Source organism: Aulonocara stuartgranti, assembly GCF_965226115.1.
Source record: "Aulonocara stuartgranti genome assembly, chromosome: 3".
Taxonomy (NCBI): Eukaryota; Metazoa; Chordata; class Actinopteri; order Cichliformes; family Cichlidae; genus Aulonocara; species Aulonocara stuartgranti.
This window is the reverse complement of record NC_138941.1, coordinates 73,685,198-73,705,710: the sequence shown is the minus strand read 5'-3', so window position 1 is coordinate 73,705,710 and position 20,513 is coordinate 73,685,198. Positions and strand designations below refer to the sequence as shown.

At 42.2% G+C, this 20,513-nt stretch overlaps 2 protein-coding genes and 2 long non-coding RNA genes across 9 annotated transcripts in view; 2 read left to right on the top strand and 2 right to left on the bottom strand.

Moving 5' to 3' along the window:
- LOC309703501 (butyrophilin-like protein 2) overlaps positions 1–20,513 on the top strand; it is a 522,068-nt gene that overhangs the window by 398,633 nt on the left and 102,922 nt on the right. The gene's annotated exons all lie outside the window — the stretch shown is intronic.
- LOC309701999 (uncharacterized protein) lies at positions 4,073–6,829 on the top strand. Of its 2 annotated transcripts, XM_082526371.1 has the most exons (5): positions 4,073–4,289; positions 4,624–4,715; positions 5,094–5,288; positions 5,377–5,453; positions 5,710–6,829. In XM_082526371.1, the coding sequence occupies exons 1-5, from the start codon at positions 4,139–4,141 to the stop codon at positions 6,683–6,685; spliced, it is 1,491 nt and encodes a 496-aa protein (XP_082382497.1). In that variant the 5' UTR covers positions 4,073–4,138; the 3' UTR covers positions 6,686–6,829. The 2 variants fall into 2 exon arrangements, with proteins under 2 accessions (XP_082382497.1, XP_082382498.1); XM_082526372.1 differs by lacking the exon at positions 4,624–4,715.
- On the bottom strand, positions 7,059–9,163 carry LOC309702000. Its single transcript, XR_014275338.1, has 3 exons — positions 8,784–9,163; positions 8,331–8,466; positions 7,059–8,048 (listed from the first exon to the last, which is right to left on the bottom strand). It is a non-coding gene; the product is annotated as an uncharacterized lncRNA (long non-coding RNA).
- LOC309703759 lies at positions 18,415–19,704 on the bottom strand. Its single transcript, XR_014276024.1, has 2 exons — positions 18,990–19,704; positions 18,415–18,909 (listed from the first exon to the last, which is right to left on the bottom strand). It is a non-coding gene; the product is annotated as an uncharacterized lncRNA (long non-coding RNA).

The following is a 20,513-nucleotide window of genomic DNA, read 5'->3' as shown; positions in this document are numbered from 1 at the left end:
TTCTCAGCAGGTGATCCAGGTGATTGATATATGCATTTTTTTTCTCTGCTCATTCTGTTGGTTTTTGTCTTTTGCCCTTCTCCCCCGTCCCTCTTCTCAGCTGTTTCTCTTTCCCTCTTTCTTTCTCCCCTTCTTTCCCCCAGTCAAGTCTGTCCCGTATTCAGTAAGTGAAAATAAAATAAACAATAAAAGGTGAATCAAATGGACCATTACGGCAAGGCTGGGATGGTCAGTTTGGTAAAGTAAATCCGTTGGGCATCTTTCTTTGCCTTTAGACAACAATTCTGATGGCAAAAGAGCCAAACGGGACAGGCAAAAAAAAAAAAAAAAAAAAGAATGAATCCCAGGAGCTCTGGCTGCTCTGTACCCAGCAGGGCGGGGCCTGTGTCGTACCCAGCAGGGCGGGGCCTGTGTCGTACCCAGCAGGGCGGGGCCTGTGTCAGAGGGAATGGCAGGAACGTCACTATCACGTCTGCACTCTGTGTCTTTGTGCTGCTGCTCGTCTCCCACCACCCTGCAGTTCAAAGGGTTTCTGCATGGTGCCACCTCCTTTCTGTTTACATGAGGTCGTCCATCAGCCCTTCCCCACCAGCGCTGAGCTGTATGTGTGCAGCTTCTTTTCTAAGGCGAGCAGTGCAACAACATTTCTGAATCAGCAGAGTACCATGTCCACAAATACGGGCCTGCAGGTCTGTCTGCACTCACAGCTAAATACACATGAAAGCATTTTAATGGTGGACATCACTGAAGGTTTCCTTCATAAATATAAAGAAATACTTAAAAAATAACAAACATTGAATAGAAGTGATTTGATTTCATGAGGTTTTATTTAATAAGCTGTTTTCTTTTGGAAACGAGGACCAAACAGATTTATGGAGCAGTAAGTCCAATAACGTCGGTGCTGGTCACAAGTTTTCCAGCTCACTGCATCTTCGCTTACTTCCTTGTCTCTGACCTTTGACCTCAGCTTTGTCCCTGATTTCTTTCTCTCTTTTGAAACAGTTTTTAGGAGGCAGTGAATTCTTTGGAAGCTGATGTTTGGTGCGCCCTCACCAGCCCAGAGAGATAAGAGGAGCCGAGACTCTGTGATAAGATTCAGCGATTAAACCAAAACTTCTTTACTTTGTTTGTTCGCTGATGTTTAGTCTGAGAAATGCCGACTCCCTGAATACTTCTGTGGTCACATGACCATCGAGGTCTAAGATGTTTCAGAAGGACACAGTGGGGGGGTTTGTTTTTTTAGCATTTATAAGGTTCCTGTTTCTGGTTTCCTGATGTCCAGCACAGCCAACATCCACAGAATGTGGTTCATTCATGGAATAACGCTTATGCTGCCCAACAGGCTGCTCACTTTTTGATCAGACAATCTCCATCAAAGGTGTGCACATGATTTTCTTTTATGTTTGTGTGTTTTCACAGTGACCTCATCCTCATGTGTCCGTTCTTATCTGGATAGCTGCAGCTGATTTTCTGAAAACCATAAACATCTTAATGTCTCCTGTTTGAGAAAACACACAAACAGAATGTTTGTTTAAAAAACAAAAAAGATGTGCAGTGGTAAGACTACACATCCTTGGAGCGCGAGTCGCAAGTTTGATTCCCATCCAGTATCCAGTAAGGGTCCTGGCTAGACCCTTCATGCTACAAACCAAAAGGCCCTGGAATGGCTCGGCTACGTCTGCAGCCTGTCCACAACACGGACACAAGAACATCTCACTGCATGTTGTACTCTGTGTGATCCTGTATGTGACAGATAATAAAGCTGGATTGTTGTTGTGTTAAAAACACTCTGTGGATATGATGCTTTGTCGTCCTAAACAAGGCATGAGTGTGTGCGATATATATCAGATTTATGATTTTTTTAAATGTCTCCTCTCTGTAAGAAAAGATTTTTGTATAAGTGATGAAACAAATGAAAAATAACAGTTGTCAAAATATTTTCCCCATTTCTTTCTGTCACTCCTGTTTTGTTTTGTTTTTACTATGAGACTTCTTTTTCAGCTCAAAAAAGAGAACAGCCAATCAGAGTCTGCATGTGTCCCAACCATCCAATCACAGTGTGTGGGCCTGCATGCCTGTGATGGCTGAGGTGAAGTACACCTGAGGGTTCGGGGACTGTCTCTGTCATCGTTCTTCAGTTTTACAGCTGACCTGTTGTACTGGTGTAGCTGCTCCACTGATGCTCACATTAAGAACAGCTACAGTTTCAGATAACAAGGTCAGTAACCCCCGTGAGCCCAAACCGAGTGCAGCAGTCTGTGTTCAGGATGACCCTGAATCATACAGTTTTACATGTGCAGTTTTATACCCCAACAATAACACATTTTTAGGACGATCATCTTCTGGAACCGATGTGGCCGTCCTGTTGTCTCCCTTCGAGCCTCCTTCTTACGCTCACGTCCCTCGTTACCTGCTCCTTTCCTGGAACGACAGAGACAAAAACAACTCTCTGCCTAGCCCTGATTATTTAATATGATCCTGATCCTGGTTCTATTTATCTAGTTCGGGAGATTCTGTTTGGACTCCCTTTGGCCCAGAAATATCCTTCTAACCGTTATCTGGTGTGATGTAAGCATGTAGCAAAGAGACCCTCTGTGCTCCTGCATCAATTCTCTATCAGTCATAGCCCTGAACGACGTTTCTGACCCTCAAAGCATGGAGCGCCAACTGATTTATGAGCACATTGCATTCTCTATATAAAAATAATGAAACAGCTTTATTTAATCATTTTCAACCCTAGCAGTCCCTCCTTTCACACGTATTTTAATGTGAATCAAAAGAACGTGTTTCGTTCAGCCTGCTGTCCCACAGCTTCCCCTGCAGTGTGATGCTCAGTCTTTCAGCTTCTCCCTCTTAGCTGGAGTCCTGTGCTCAAGTCAGTGCTAAATCAGCTGTCGCCCTCCTTTGGTCAGTTACTGGGTGTTATAGACCGTCAGCCTGCCCTCTTAGGAGAACCACCAAACGAACACAGACATTTTACCTTTTAAACATCATCCAGTGTTTCTTTTAATCATTAAAAGCCTGAGTATGCAAATAAGAAATATACATTTAGCCCTTCCTGCCTCTCAACACCTGGGGGCTCCAACTTACAGTGGGGCAAAAAGGTATTTAGTCAGCCACCAACTGTGCACGTTAAAAAGATGAGACTTTTCATCATAGGTGTACCTCAACTATGAGAGACAAGATGAGTTTAAAACAAACCCAGAAAATCACATTGTCTGATTTTTAAAGAATTTAGTTGCAAATTATGGTGGAAAATAAGTATTTGGTCAATTTGGTCAATAACAAAAGTTCATCAAAATACTTTGTTATATATCCTTTGTTGGCAATGACAGTTTCACACACTGTTGAATTAACTTTGCTTGATGATTGGTTTTAGCCTTGACAACCCACATTGCTGGCATTGCTTCTTTCAACGTGTTTGTGGGTCGATTTGAATGCACCAGATGTGAGTGCAGCCACTCAGCCTCTGCTGCGGCTGTGTCACAAGTTAATCTAGTAGTAGGCTATGGCACTTGGCCACAGGTGGCAGTAGTGGACGAACCTCCTTTTGAGACTGCTCCAGCTGCTGTGTGATAGCAGATCTACTACAACTTGAAGATCATATGCACGTTTTGGAAATCACATTATAAATATTCCTAACTTAGCTTTAAAAATTCCCCCACACTCAAAAACAGACGACAAACCAACTGACACACTTGAGTCACTCACTTCCTTCCACTCACTCTCACTGGCTCTGTTTATTACTAACCATCTCCTTACAAATGTTTATTATCTTAACCACACTTATACAGACTGTATATGACTACCAACTCTCTCCAGCCATGAATTACTTATATTGGCTGGAAATGCTCATTTCCAGAGAAAAGACACAGGCAGACTCTGCTTACAGGATGTGATGTTACAACACTAGTGAAACATGAATGTGTCATATATTTGTTCCAGACGTATTTCTTTGCCATGGGAAGAAATACTGAAATCATCATGAATGAGTGGGGATTTCTATAACTTTGTGTATATAATTTGGCATTTCTTACTGATGTAGGCCAGAAAGAAATATATAATACAATGGACTACTTGCACTAACACTTCCGCGTTCTATGTAGTCCTGCTCCAGTGCTTCCGGTGCGGTTAAACCATGGCGACGTTCTACACTCGATGCCTACAAGAGCTCCCAAAATTGAACATCACCGATGTTCATCGGATTTGCAGAGTGACGACTACCCCCGCCAGCAAATTAGATAAAGGATTTAAGTTATATGCTGCATCTTATATACACAACTACGAAGGTAAGAAAACGTAAATTAACCGACAAAGAAACGCTAGCTAACGTCAAATGCAAACACTACGTTACTCCGCTATGTCCTTCATTTGATGTCAGTTCTCTACATTACATGTTTTCTTAAACGGTGTTTTATGTCGTCCTAAACTATAGTTGAGGTTTTCTTAACTAATGTCACTTTTGTAGTTAGACACTGTTATATTAGCGTTAGGTAGTTGGCTAACTATGGAGGTAGTTAACTACCTAATGCTACTCTTGCTAAGTGTAAAATATATATGTTTAAGACATGCTGAAATGAGTAATACAGAAATAATGCTAATGGTACTTGTATCTTTATTCAGTGTCCAATAAAGACAGGTTGTCAGGGGAGGTCGGTGTGAGAGCCCTGTGCTACAGGTCGATGAGGAAGAGTGAGGCACCACACAGACTAAGTGTAGGCAGGAAGCTGTGTAAAGTTGTTAATCCCCGTTCAGTGGGGTTCAGTTCATTTAAGCATTAGTTAAGTTCATTCCTAAAGGCCCATCAACTTGAATGTTTTCCTTGTCTCCCTGCTTTATCACTCCTAATTTGACTAGTCAGATAGTTAAATCAACGTGTGTTTGGGTGATCAGAAACATTTGACAACAAGTTAATACTGCAAATATACACAATCTAAGTTATTACAGTTATCAAGCATGGTTAAGTTGTTTTAATAGGGAGAGAAGGAAACACTAAGCATTCAGGAGGGTGCGTAACCATAACACTGAACTATGTTCCTGTTCGGCTCTTCCATGAAGATGTTACATTTTTAATTTTCGTTCTTTCTTCTTAGATTAAGCTTCTGGATTCATCGCCGGTGATACTGACACATAGCCAGTGCTCCTGTGTGGCAGGCGCTGTTATGTGCAATCACACAGTGGCACTGCTCTTCCAAACAGCACACTACTCACAACTCAGAGTGCCGGTTGTCCCCCCTGTGCATAGCTGCATAGAATCTGAACAGCAATGGCACAAGCCACGGACAGTGGTAATTTAAATGAGGTTAAAGTTTTTGAATTAGTCCATGTTTACATATGAACAGCAACACCATCCATAGTAAATGTGTCTTCTGTTAGGGTGTGAAGCCAGGACCCATCAACTCCATGATCTTCACTAAGCCAGTACCAAATAGAATGGCCCAGACTGGAGTACGGTAATTAGATTTGTAAAATTTGGTTTCACGTGTTACAAATGTATGTTGCTATTTTTTTCATACATACATGTGTCAGAATAGGTATTAATTTACATACAACATTACACTTTCTGAAGACGGCTAACTCAGTCATGTACATATACATCCCAGTCTCTAACTTATGCACCACTGTTTTACACCTTTTAGTTTTTAGTTTAGTTGTTGTTCAGTATAACAACCTTCTTCCTTACATTATTGTCATTGATGTTTTCTTTAGGAGTGGCTTCTACAGAGGCATGGTGGGTCCGTTACCAGATCCCTGCTTGTTCAGAATAACGGAGGCATATGCAAAATTTAATATTGAGGACAGGCCACTTGTGACCACAATGAACATGAGACCTGACAAGCCCCTTGTGGAAAGTGCCTTTGGGCTGGTGCAGGAGGGCAGTGTTCTGTCATATCAGCAGCCGGTTTTGACAACCCGGTACATCACACTACACCGCGATGCACCACCAACACCGCACTTGCCTCTGGAGGGGTATGACATCTTGCCATCAGATTGTGTGTTTGTGTGCTCAGAAGAAGAGCTTCTGCATCTGAAAAGCTTGTCTGTAACTCTGGAAATGGCTCACAAAATAGAGGAAGCTACACGTGAGCAAAGCTCTTCGTCTGAGTGGCATCAGCTCCGCAGGCCCAGAGTGACTGCCTCTAGGTTTCGGGAGGTGTGTCACGTCAGAGGCCAGAGCTCGGCCGAGTCACTAGCAGAGCGTATATTGAAGGGAACAAGGCAGACAGCAGACATGAGGAGAGGAACTGAGATGGAGCCTGCAATAGCAGCAGAGTATAGTAGGCTAATGAATGTTAACTACTCACCCTGTGGTCTGGTCATTCACCCCATTGCCCCCTGGCTTGCTGCATCTCCTGATGGTGTTGTTTTTGACCCCAATGAATACCCCCAGTTTGGCTTCGTCGAATTCAAATGTCCCAATGTACAAAACTTTATTGACTGCAAATATGTGCAGATGGAATGTGGTACCCCTAAACTAAAAAAGAGCCACGCATATTACTGGCAAGTGCAAGGACAACTGCTCATCAGTGGGATGCAGTGGTGTGACTTTGTTGTGTGGGCACAAGAGGACTACCTAGTGCAAAGAATATACATGGATATAGATGTGCACAATGCAATCAGAGAAAAGGCAGACTATTTCTTTTTTTACATATATATGCCAAGATACCTGTGTTTGAAAAATTGAACAGTAAAAACAGCAAAAAGAAAAACAGATCCTTCAGGCTGGCTGGAACAAAATAACTGATGTTTTATTTTCAATATATTTCATGAATTCTTTTGTTGTTACATGTTACTTTTATGTGACATCAATAAACTGTTATTTAAGCAATGGCATCAATTTAATTTTTAAAAACACACATTAAAACGTTGAATTTGTGCAGAACTTATTTACATGGTAAGTATTTAAAACTCCATGCCTAGCATACTGATATACATTTAGACAATAACTGAACTGTAGAAAATGACAAATGGTATTTTTGATGTTCCAAAAGCTCAATGTCACTTATGGTTTTAAAACGATTTAGTGATTTACTTTATAATTTTGATAAACAGTTTTGTTGAATCTGAATAGTAATATAGTATTATAATTAAACAGTATTATTAACATTAAACATTTGCAATGAATTTGAATTATCAATAACTGAAACTCAACTATCAGCACTCAAGTACCAGTTCTGTAATCAAGTATTGTCAGCTGAGAAGGAAGAAATTCAACTGTAGTGGCCTCAGCTGCAGGTCATTTTCCATAAGTTACTTGTACTGGCACTGGTGTCTTGGGAAAAATCCATCTTGTCTCACTTAACCCATTTTTTAACTAATGCTGTGTTCTGGTAATTTGACAGCATACATGCCACTGCAAACAGTTGGTTGATATTATAAACATGTGACATGGTAATGATGCTATCAAAAAGTTTGTTCTGTTTGATCCTCCTAATGACTCGCTCCACATGCACCCTGAGTCTGGCTATGGCCTGCGTCTCCTTAACCTGGTATGCTGGCATCTGCTTCTGCTTAGATAGAAAAGGTGGGCAGTACACTTTGCATTTACAACAATCAGTGATTAGGAAGCCCTTATCTACCATCACTGCCATGTCTTCAGTCAACTTCTCAGCAATGCCTGATTGTTTGAATAGTTCCTTGTCACTAACCGAACCAGCATACAGATTAGAGATGAATGTCACTGGACCATGTGGAGCTATGCCAACCAGGGCTTTCATCGTACAGTGGGATTTGTACGAAGAGTACATTTCACTTTGGAGAAGTGGTGAGGATGGTGTCTGACACCTCAGCTCTGTACAGTCAAGGATCATCTGGGTGTCTGAGAAATCTTTGAATTCCTCAGGGAGGTAAGCTTGCACTTCTTCACGTGTAAGCCAGATGCACTGAGACCCCAGTGCAGTGGCAAGAAAATTTGTCCATGTTGCAATAATGCGGCTCACTGTGGACTGGTGTATGTTAAATCGGTGTGCCAGGTCCCTCTCCTTCAAACCAACTGACAGGAAAACCAGGAAAAGAAAAAACTCATCAATTGGCTGTAGCAGCTGCCTCTGGAAGGTGAAAACAAAAGGGAAAATGTTACTCCTTAAGCTATGAACTAGTAAAATTATGCTTTTCTTGGCTAAATGTTTTGTAATGGTTAGGCATACCATACTGTACCATGGGGTAAACAATGAGGTGCTGTAGTGCACAGGTGTATGTATGTAAAGGATACTGAGTCTAGCATACATACACCTGTGTATGTATGCTACTGTACATAATGTAATGTTATTGTACATAAATACAATAACATTACACCTCTAGTTCTAACTACCAACAAACCCATAACCTACTGTTGATGTGCGTGCAGGTGTCAACACTTCTTCGTTCCGATTGGCAGCTGACTTGGCTCTTGAAACCCGGATCATTTTATAGATGCAAGGCTCAATCAAAACCCAGAATGCCATCAAATGATCATAGCTTGGAAATCTATTCACGAGAGAGACATACATCGTGTCAATCATTAATTAACATTACACACTGACATAAAAATAATGTGATCTGTGACAAATATGCTAATGGCATTGCTGTATAAAATAGTCTGATTAAGAGTATTTGGTGTTGTATTTTACCTGTAGCATTAGGATATCGTTTAAATACTAAAGCATCTACATAAAACATACAATCAGCAGAGAAAAAGTAAATTTCTATTTTGTTTTCATTAAGACAGGAAAAACTTTCGAAATTTAACTGATGGTGACCTTGGTATATTTTAAACAGTTAGCTTGAATAGAACTTAGGTGTACCTGGTGTAGAATCGGATGTCAGTGTCGGAGCCAGCAAAACGCTGTAACCCAAATTCTCGCTGGACACGTAACTCCTGTATTTCCTTCCTCAGAGTCTCCACGTCTTTGGACAGGTCTTCTGCAGCTGATGCAGATATGTCCAATGCAGACGGCTCAGGGACTGAGCAGTAGTCATGATCTCTTGTAAGACTGTGCTCTTCTTGATCGTCAGGAGGAACTAGTTCAGGGCGTCGCTCCGTTCTCTCCCAAACACTACGCCGCGGTGGTTCAACTTTATAGCCATTCCACTCAAAAAGTGTTGGTACAGCACCTTTAATAAGCCTCCTTCGACCACCGAGGGTTGTTGGCTCTATGAGTTGATCACTGGCAAAGTGTCTGCAGCAGACCCTGGTGTGAGAGGTAATCGTGAAATGATCCCGGCGTATATTTACCAGCCATTGTCTTCTCAGGTCGGAAAGGCATGAAAACTTAGTATGCCGTTAAATTTGGCTGAAGCTGAACAAAGTGGGACACAGCAATGCTCGGAGTATTTCTTCTCCTGTTTTTGAAAATGTTCTGTTTTAAATACTTTCCTTTTTATACTCATTCTGAAGCGACATTAGCATAGCTACCGATAGATAAGCAAACGTACCGGAAACGCACAAGCGGTACTATTTGGAAACGGAAATACGTCACATGCCCTAGTGCAAGTAGTCTATTTCATTGACTTTAAAGTTTTATTTGCAAGACACAAAAACAGAAAAAATAGAAAGTTCCAAATATATTGTGCATGAAACAAATTCAAACGTGGTGCAGATGTGTTTCAAGAGTTAATCTGCCTGTAGTCTATGGCCACAGGGGGCGCTAGTTGACTCCACTCCATTTGAGTGCACACAAAGTAAACTGCTCGCTTTAGTTGTGCAGCAAAAACGCTGAAATCGGAGAAATAAAACGTGCGAGGGGAACGATAACGAAGACAAGATTCTCCCGATCGTTTACTCTTGCTGTCCTGTGAACAGCGTCGGCGTGGTGTTAATTGTTTGCTTTTTCGCGATCGCCTCCTGCATGGGAATATCACCAGGTAAACTCTCAACGTTTTTAAACATTTTGTTGTTCAAGAGCCACAAGACTGATGGAGTGTGTTTGAGGAAACCTTTACAAATATCACACATGGAATATTTGGTGTTTATTTCCTGTTTTGTCGTAGCGGCTCCTGAAAAGCAAGTCTACCACACATCTGTTCGACCAATGCCAGTTAATCTGGAATTCAATTATCCATGTGATTAGCTAGGTACAGTGGAACCCCGACTTACGAAATTAATCCCTTCCTGAGGGTCTTTCGTAAGTCGAACATTTTCACAAGTCGAAGCACCCATTGCGCGTTTTGAGTGAGCTGATGCTGAACGATAGGCTATAGGCTAATTGCTAACTAGAACAACAATAGGTCGTTCAAGTGGAACAGCGAAGCGCAAGTACGGAAGCCAAGGGGTTGTCACATGATTCGGAAGGCATTGTAGGCTCAGCCAATCAGAGACAGCAGATTTCATTACTAGGGCATGTTGCCGTAACACGGGCAGAAATATTGCCGTTCAGTGCCTTCGTAACTTGAATTTTTCGTGAAACGGGGTTCACTGTAACTCCTAAATGCGTGTAGATTAAAGGAAATTATTTTACCTGGATATGATTGTCTCTGATGAGCCTAAGGTACAAAACATGCGGGCAACGACGATAAGGTTTTTCTAGCTCATCAAGAATTAAAAATGTACAAGAAAACGGAGCGACATTTCTGGGTCCATTTTAAAGTTTTCACGCTATGGCGTTAGCCACTGGAAAAACAAAGTAGAGGAAGTAAGGGCAGACTTGAACGAAGGCTAGAAAGCTATCCACAGCCCACCTGTTATGTTGTATACTCACTGTTTGTTCAATAAAGTTTCTATTAAAAAAAGGCTGTCCACAGCCGCTCACTTCCTGACAACCTGTCCGTTGAAGGACACTACTACTAAGGACACTATCTACCCGTAGGTAGTGTCCTTTCGAAGGATTAGAAATAAGCTTGTGCAGGGATCATAAGGGGTGCAGCTCAGATTTATGTGAACCTGAGATTTTTGCCAGGACGTGATGTAGGTAGTGTCCTTGGGAGCATCCTTCCCCTGAATTCGGACACGGCATTAGTGTGTGCAGCCATGATGGCAGACTGCCACAGATCACTTCTGAGGAAAGAGGAGGCGTTCAGCTTCCTCATAGTTTCACACCTGCATGAAGCAGCCTCACCCTGACAGCTCAACCTTCAAAATACTGTGTCAGCTGATCACTTCCTGTCCTGTGATTGGCTGGCTGTACTTCATCCCACAGATCTGCTTGCAGGGATTTGAACACTGCTTTTGGAGGGTTAGAAATAAGCTTGTGCAGGGATCATAAGTGCTGTGGCTCAGATTTATGTGAACCTGAGATTTTTGCCAGGTTAAGTTTTAATGATGAAATTATAGACAGAGATTGAATAAACATATTTTCACAGGTGTCAGAAAAAATAAAACAGGAAATGAAATGAAAAAGCTCCAGTGAGTCCAGGGCCCTTCTTGTGCTGGTCTGAATCCAGAAGAACGATAATACAAATGAAACCTGGTAGATGGGACGGACGTGTTGGGCCTTCCATTAGATAGAAACATGGAGCAAACATGTGACAAGCTTGGTGAAGCTTTTTAACACTGTGGATTTGCCACTCTGTGTCACTGTGAGTAATTGATTGTTCTGAACCACAGGGTTTGGTTTGTGCTCTTTGAACTGATATTGATCAGATATTTATTTCCTGAGTGAAATAAATATTGCACACAAAATCAGTTTGGATCATCTGCAGAAAAAACACACGTGAACAAACCAGCAACATCACAAACATCATGAATATAAAGCAGAAAAAGCTGTGGACCAATCAGAGGTCCCGGGCTAGCACATGTGACCTCTCTAAATCCTGACACAGTGTCGTTAATCTGCTCACATTGTCGTCTGTTTTCCACACAGCTGGTCCCACACTTCTCCACTGTGGTCAATAACTGACTGTGATCGATGGGATCAAAGCTTTCTGGAGATCAATAGAAAAACAACAACACTCATCATTTTCAACGGCTTCTCTTATTCCTCCAACCGTCTCCATCACCGCATCAGTCGTAGTTTCTCCTCCAACCACACTGCTGTTCGTCCAATCATTTCTATTGATCAATAAACAGATCACATTGTTTGACAGATCATTTCTCTGATATTGGTGAACATTGATGAAGGAGGGATCCTGCTGCTTTCACTGTCTCTGCTTCTCTGCAGTAAAAACTGCTTCTAAAGTGGATTTTTCTTCCTGCGTGTCGTCTGCAGACCTTTAGTCATCCACAGCTTTTCTTTCTCCTCGTCTTTAAGCAACATTTCCTAACAGGACAGAGTTTATGATGTGATTCTAAGGATGGATTTCAGAGACACTGTGTGCCTGATCAGGAACGTGTATCCGGTTTTTTCTGTGCTTTCCCAGGATGACTGATTGTTCTTGCTAAATTTGGTCCAGTTGAATACAACTGAAATGCTGTGGGGTGACCTTAAAAAGGTGGTTTATCCCTGAAAAGCCTCCAACTCTGCAAAGATGAGTGGGCCAAAATTCCTCCTCTGTAAAAGACTCAGTTATCACAAACGCCTGATTGCAGTTGTTGTTGGTAAGGGTCCCCCAACCAGGTATTACGTTTAGGGGGCAATCACTTTTCACACAGGGCCGTGTAGGTTTGGATTATTTCTCCCTTAATAATAAATACCTTCATTTGGAAACCGCATTTTGTGTTTATTTGTGTTTTCTTTATCTAATAAGTCGGTGTTGTGGTAAGCTCTCAGAGGAGTTTTACCCTGCTTATCTGCAGGGAAAAACATGAAAATACAGTTAAAGGTCAAAAATGTCTGCTTTTGTTTAAACAAGTAAGAATTGTATTCATCATTATTCATTATAATTGTGAAGGCTCTCAGTCATCCAGGTCATCGTAGTCTAAGGAGCTTGGAAAGAAAAGCGTCTGAAAGTCCAGACGATTTTCTTTCCAAGCTCCTTAGACCATAAATTGCTTTAAGCTGCACATTCAGGCTCTGTGCTACATACGCACATTTCTGCATCTCTGCCATTCAAACACACTGTATATAGTTTATCTGATGTCACACGTGAGGCTTAAGGATGAATTTGAAACCTTTTGTCCTCTACAATGAAAGGTGGCAGGTGTAGCAGGCCCCTGATTACTGCTAATAACGCCCATTGAATGGACTGATGATCCAAAAGGGTGTTTTCAGTCTGGTTATGATGGATCGATCATAGTGTGAATAAACTACAGCAGTTTGGTGTTGGTGATGTAGAGGAGCAGAAACCAGCGTTTTTGTTCATGTTTCATCTGCTCTGATCGTTCACTGCAGGAAGCTTCACCAAGTGCATTCTGGGTAAACTTTGAAGACTCCTGTCAGCAGATGGGACAGATGAAAGGTCTCCTTTTCACCTCCATCAGATACCAGGATCATCTTCAGCTGTGACTAAGTCATTTTTAAAAATACAATAAAACTAATAATATGAATTTACTGAGTAAGAATGATTTTATAGTTTATATGGAGGTGTGCATCTCTTCATTCAGAGGTCACTGTGATTGGCTGGAGGTTGGAAGATGACAGCAGTGGACAAAGATGCTCTCTTTGCTCAATCTGAACATTAGCCCCGCCTTCCCCAGTGCCATCAGCTATCTAAGCCCCGCCCCCTCATCGCACGCAGACGACTGGGCTTGTCAGGCCCTCTTCTTGGCTGCAGTGGTTATTATTATATTTACATGCTTCCAGCTCCCGTTTCTGCTCGGTGACAACTCGTACTTTTCGACTCTCCTTTTCCTTCCTCCCTCGCTCACAGACACATAACCTAAACCAAGCTGAAGGACTTTCACTCTCTGCTGTCATCATCAGACGGATCAAACTCTCACCTGGCCTCTGCATCCCTCTGCCCTTTCACTGTCTCCCTTTTCTTTCCGATTGAATACCAAACGTGTCCTGCTGTCGCAGGGCTGCCCGACACTCACGCTGATGCTTTGGGCGTCTGTTCCTCAGGCCAGCAGGCTGGCCTCTGGACCTGGTCGGGATCTTCCAGACCCTTCTTCAGTTTCTCACCCTTCTCCGCGCTCATGCTTGCTATGCCTTACCTGTGTTAGGATGCCTGGGTCGTTGACCCAGAGGTTTGAGTTTATTATATTATTTATCTTTTCTAGTCTTTGGTTCCTTTGTTAGAGTTCTTTCTTATGGTTTATGTCTCTGTGTAATCCTTAGTTGCTGTCTCCCCTGTCGGCTATATCCCCGTGTCCAGTCAGTGTCTGCCCTGATCCCACGTCTCTGTTCCCTCTGTTGTAGTGCCTGCCTGTGAGTCTGTAAGTTCAGTCTGTGTTATGTTTCCTGTTTTACTTTGAAAGTCCGTGTCTCATATAAATGCGTCTGGTTTTGCTTCCTTTGTCTCGTTAGGCCTGATTTGCCCCAGCTGTGTTTCCCTCCTGTTACCCATTCCCTGGTTGCTCCCTCTGTGTATTTGAGCCCTGTGTTTCTGTGTCCGGGTCGTGAGCTACCGTTTCCTATGCTGTGTGTTCTGTCTGCTCGCCTGAGTTTATTTGGAGTCTCAGTTTTGTTACCTTTTTGAGTTCAGCATTGAAGCTGTTTTGAGTTTACATTGTGCCTCCGAGTAGTGATGGCTCGCTTGAAGCTGACGCTCCGGTGCGTGTGTCAAAAAAAGCAAAACACTGTTTCAGAAGCACTGTGTCGAAGCTTGATTCGTTTGGCCAGAGTCACGTGATCAGTGACGTCCGAAGCTTCATTTAGAGCCTAACTGCTTCGGTGTCTGATTCAATGGTTTATAAGGAAGCGAATCATTCGCGGGATTTGTGGAGTGTTTTGATGGTGACAGATAGAGAACCACTGATATTTCTACTGAAAGATTTGGAGCCAGCGAGGAATAGAGGAGGTTCTGTTGTGTGGGAGTATTTTGAGCTGATTTTGGTCAATCGGGTGGGTTTTCCAGCTTTGTGTTCTGGCAGTTTGCTTTTGTTTTGTGCGTGTTTATTTTATCTGAAAACGGGAAAAACTTCAAATGTCAAAAATCTGATTTTCATAATATAAATATCATTAAATAACTTTAGAAAGACTTCTATTTGACTCTTTACATTTAGCTGATAGTTGGTGGGGCCCAGGTAGACTGTATAACTGCATCTCTACCAGTTTCTGTGCGCTCCAGCCTCTTATGTGCCATGTGAAGGGATTTTCCTTAATGCAGGAGAAATTATCTCCACGAAAAGGAACAGGTTCGGCCATCGCACAGTGAAACAAATTCTCTTCTTAAATAAAAATGAAAAAGGGTTACCTTAAATGCATCATGTTTTTAACTTGCAAGTTCATAAGCATTTTCCCTTTCCATTTAACAATCAATTCCACCCCCAGGTCAAAAATATGTATAGGAAAATGTCCCTAATATAATATTATTTATAAATACACCCGTCCGGCGATTAATTGCATAAGTACAAGGAGGCGGGACCTAACAGCAGAAGCATACTCCATAACGTGTTGTACATTATTATATGTATATTATATGTAACGTGGTATTTTTCAATTATTGTATTTACCAACATGAAGAAGTCACAAGCAAAGAAAGACCACACCATGGTGCATGTTTAAACAAGGAGAGTTTACTGGTCAAAATTATGTATTAAAGAAATAAACAACATTTTTTTCACCCCCAAAAATACACGTTTAAAGCAACACAGCGGTGGCCCAATATCAGACAGAACTCCACTCTGTGGAGTGGGCAATCATAATGAAGCAGTTGGTTTTATTTTGTGGATTCAAGCTGCTCTTCATATTCTTGGCCACCAGATGTCACCAGAGAGGACTGAGTTGAAAAGCTTCGAGTAATGAACAGTTTTTCAATACAAGCTTCAGAAAGCTTCATTTGGCCATCACTACCTCCGAGCGTTTGCACAGCCTTCACATAACAACCTGTGCCATGCATCAGCTTTAACGCTCATGTTCTTTTCCCTGTAGACCAGAACTCTGCTGTGGTGACATCACTTTCTCTCTTTGGGGTCCTGCTCTAATCCTCGTCACAGCTGGGTTCAGTTCTGCTGAGACGGGCCATCGGAGTCCAACCACCAAACATCTGTCTATATTCTGCTCATCAATAACTCGTCTTCATTCTTTCTATTGATCTGTCCTTACTGAAACGACTCCACCCTGATGACTCCACCTGTGGCTCAGCAGGTAGAGCGGGTCGTCTGCTGACTCCTCCCACTGGCGTGTCAGTCTCGTACCAGAAGAAGCTTTGAAAACAAAAATTAAAAAATGTTGAGCAACAAGTGTCACAGCTTTTTGAATGTATCAACTTCTTTAAAACATTTGGGCAGCCGTCGAGCTTTAAGTTGCATTTAGTCGACACAAAGTTCCCACAGTGACAAACATGAGGTCGATGACCCCCTACGAGCAAACACTTAACTTAATCATTCAGACTTTTAAGTTAGTTTAACTGGTTTACTTCTCTTCATAATGTTTAATGAATCTTAATGTTTCTGAGCTCCAGTTGGCACAGCTCTCTCTTCTTCTGTTCACAATATGAGCTCAGATTGTTCCAGTCACTGCTCTTCTCTCACAGTGGGTGAACCTGACAGTGTTACAGTCGTCGCCCCACAAACTAAACACACAAGAATCTGTTTCAGACAAACACTTTAGTAACACACACACACACACACACACACACACACACACACACCCCTGTAACATTTCATGAAGTGATGGCAGTGAACATTTCTGAATCCCAACCATAAGACAACAAAGTAAACACAGTGATGAGATCAGAAGGTCCACACTGACTGACGTGTCTCCTGTACATGTTCCATGTTTGATCCTGATCACTGATGTTTAATGACTCACGTGACGCTCTGACAGGAACAAAGAATGTAGAAAAACCTTTAATGAAACCTGAGGAACAGTGAATCCACTGATGACTGACACTGTCACGGCGGGGTGCGCCGATAAGTTTAGTTTACAGGACCCAGAAGCAGACACTTCTGGACTTGCTGACTGAACAGAAGACGATCCTTTATTTAGATGTTGGCACATGAAACAGCATGAAGCTATGAAAACTAAGAAAACTGTGAACACTCAGAAAACTAAAGGACTAAGAAGTGAAAATACTACAACAAAGTATGAACACTGAGTAAACTATGACGTAACACTATGGGGATGCAAACAGACGACCTGGGCCCTGTTTCAGGAAGCCGGTTTAGAAAACTCAGAGTGAAAAACGACACTCACGGTTGAGTAACCCCGAACTGTCCAACTCGGAATATTCGGTTTCAGAAAGGCTGATAACAAGTAGTTCAGTCAACGCGGAGTTGCTTTAACCCCAAGTGAAGCGCGCGGACGAGGATACATAAAGCCCTGATCAGTGGAGCACAGATTAAGCGAGTCACCATGGAGACGGAGGGAAAGAAGGCGCGGTCAATGTATTTTACAGCGCTTGAGGCCGAAATTCTGATGGCAGCATATGCCGATAACATGCAAATTCCGCGGAAAAAAGTAACACAGCGACAGCTGCAAAAGAAAGTGAGCATGCATGGCAAAACATAGCCGACAGAGTCAATGCGTGAGTGTTAATATAAACATTGATCTAGGGATTTCCACCCATTTAACACGTTATTTTATCATATGTTATTTTATTTGTTATTTTATACATTTTATTTTGTGACGTGATGTGAGCGCAGGTGCAACCCAACAGGCCCCAAACGTTCCTGGCAGCAAGTAAAAATGAAATATAAAAATATAGTCCAAACAGGTAAGGTGTAATTGTATTATGAGCCATAGTGCTTGGTCTGTTTGTCCCATGTAAATCAATTGCAGTTAGAGGCTACATTAATTTTCTGTCTGTAAGCACTTATTGAAATTATCTGAGCACATTACAAGTACATATTTGCTTACTCTGTATGCTCAAATGTGACCCGTTATAGCCAACAGAAAAAAAGCGGAGGCCCGAAAAACAGGTGGGGGTCCTCCACCACCACCACCACTCACAGAGGCTGAGCAGTTGGCCCTCAGCCAAAACAGTGGGCGCCCTGTGGCCGAAGGCATCTCTGCGGGGACATCCTCTGAGTCAATAACCCCGCAAGACACAAGTGCCTACATAGGGGGTAAATTCAAAATAATACATGATGTGCATACATCCTTTCTTCACAGTCACCTTTGCAGTGCTACTCATTCATTTGATAAACTCTTTACCATAATGGATTATTTTGTAGTGAAGTTATTTTCCTACTGATTTTGCCTTCCCTCAGTCTTGGTTGTCTTTGAGAGCATAATGACAATGAAGTGTAAGGTGATTGGTATGTTTGTTCATTGCCATTTGGTCCCTTGTAAGTTATAAGTGACCTGTATAAACCTCATATTCTATCAGTTGATGGTGATGGTGTACTGCATCTGGTGCAGCCTCCTGTTGAGCCAGACCAACATGCAGTTGTGAGTAATACTCCACAGATTATATGAGTGTACAGTAGAACAGCAATGTTGTTTATTTCTTTACTACAGGAAAATAATGAAGAAACATTGACAGCTGTTACAGAGGAGGAAGCAACAGAGACACTTTATGAGGTTTACATCTTTTAATACTTTGTGTACAGGAAACACAGGTGACCAATAAAGCCAGTTGAACAAAAAATCTGTTTATTCTTCTTTCAACATGTTGAGGTGATGGGTCAAAAGAAATGATTGTGACATATGGTGTCTCTGACTGCGCTTCCATCTTGTATGTCCGTGGGAGGGTCAGGATGTTCATGGTTTGGATCACTGCTGATGTTTGGTTCAGAAGGACAGTGTTCTCCTCTAATTGTGGCAATGTTGTGAAGAATCACACATGCCACAATAATGTCACATGCCCTTTCTGGGGTGACCCTGAGTCTTTGCAGGCACTGGAACCGGGCCTTAAGCATTCCGATAGTCATTTCAATTCTGGCTCTTGTCCTGCAATTAGCCAGATTATATCACTGCTGTGGGCCCGGTTCAGGGTCAGAGTAAGGGGTAAGCAAATAGGGTAGACATGGATACCCCCTATCACCAAGCAAGTAGCCAGTGAACTCTCCTAAGACAGAAGGATACACTTCAGTTCAAATGTCCCTGAAGCAATTGGTCTTTATATATTTTACAGTATTTTCAACTCACCATGTCCAAATTTTGTGCTCAGTGTACATTCACGGAATATTTGTGAGTCATGGACAGAGCCTGGCCACTTGGCTTCCACATTTGTGATAATGTTGGCAGCATCACATATGATCTTCACAGTGCAGAGAACACAAATTAGCATCCATTACTATAATGAAATAATTTGTTAGTTTGAAATGCTACAGGGAACTATGTACCTGTACATTAATGCTGTGGAAAGTCTTCCTGTTCACATAGTCTCCTTCATTTACTGAAGGAGCAATGATTGGAATGTGAGTGCCATCTGTACAGCCAATCACGCCTGGGAACCCTGAAAATAAATGTAAAAGTTAAGTAGTAGTTCAAGTATCACCACATCATAAATTAAGTTTTGTTCATCCTGATACCTGCAATTTTGTGGAATCCCTCTTTGATAAATCTTGTGGGTCTGTGACCGGGGAACACCACAAACGAGTACAGGAGACGTTTCAGTGCAACTGTAACATTCCTGACTGCCCGACAGACGGTAGCCTTGGAAACGTGCTCAGCGTCACCAATATTATACAGAAAGCTCCCGTTTGCAAAAAACCGAAGTGCAATACAAATAATATGTACAGAACTGAGAGCATGTCCGCGATGTGTCACATGAGCAATATTAGGCCTGAGGATGTTCTTCAAATAAATTATAGGTTGTGCTGAGAAACGGTAACGTTCACACAGACAATCATCAGGAAATGATAAAATGTCCAAACGCGCTCTGATCACTCTCTCCCGGCGGAGAGCTCTGCGGAGAATTTGGGCTTCACGATCTACTGGCTCTTCAAGGAAGGGACACGCCATGTCTGACACTTCCTACTGTCAGGTTTCCGACAAAGGGGCGGAGACAGTCAGGGTTAGTTGTAGTAAACCTGCTAGGGGGCAGGTTAGCTTCACGGAGTGTGTCGTCATAGTGACTCACTCAGGCTTCAGCTGAACTCGCTTTGTGAAACCGAAAACCCAGAGTTTTCGTTAACTCAGGGTATACTTACTCAGTTTTTCCACTAAACCGGCTTCCTGAAACAGGGCCCTGACAACGAAACATAGAAAACAGAGGACTTAAACACACACATGAGGTGATCAGGAGAAGTGGAGACACACGAGAACACAGCTGACTAGAATGAGACACAATGACCATACAGGGGAGAGTAACACTAACTGCAATGAACAAAGAACACCAGACTCTTCAAAATAAAACAGGAAACAGAGACATGGAGATAAAACATGACATGAACTTAACATAACCACATAGACATGAAGCATGACAGGTAGACGCACGAACCAGGGAGACTGAGTACAGGGAAGATGACAGAAACGACAACATGAACTTGACAACATAAGACACACACACATAAAACACATGAAGGGCAAGGGAGGCTTAACACAAGGGTAATATAATAACAAACGAGCTTGGATAACTTAATGAACCTAAACAAACAAACATCAAAATAAACTAACACTCACCGACCCAGGACCGTGACAGACACAGAGTGGGTGGGTTCAGTATGA

What these genes read in the sequence shown, in the direction of transcription:
- LOC309701999 (XM_082526371.1), top strand. Translation starts at nt 4,139, where the DNA reads ATGGCGACGTTCTACACTCGATGCCTACAAGAGCTCCCAAAATTGAAC. An exon ending in TTATATACACAACTACGAAG is followed by an intron (nt 4,290 to 4,623) that starts GTAAGAAAACGT and finishes ATCTTTATTCAG; the next exon opens with TGTCCAATAAAGACAGGTTG. An exon ending in GGCACAAGCCACGGACAGTG is followed by an intron (nt 5,289 to 5,376) that starts GTAATTTAAATG and finishes GTCTTCTGTTAG; the next exon opens with GGTGTGAAGCCAGGACCCAT.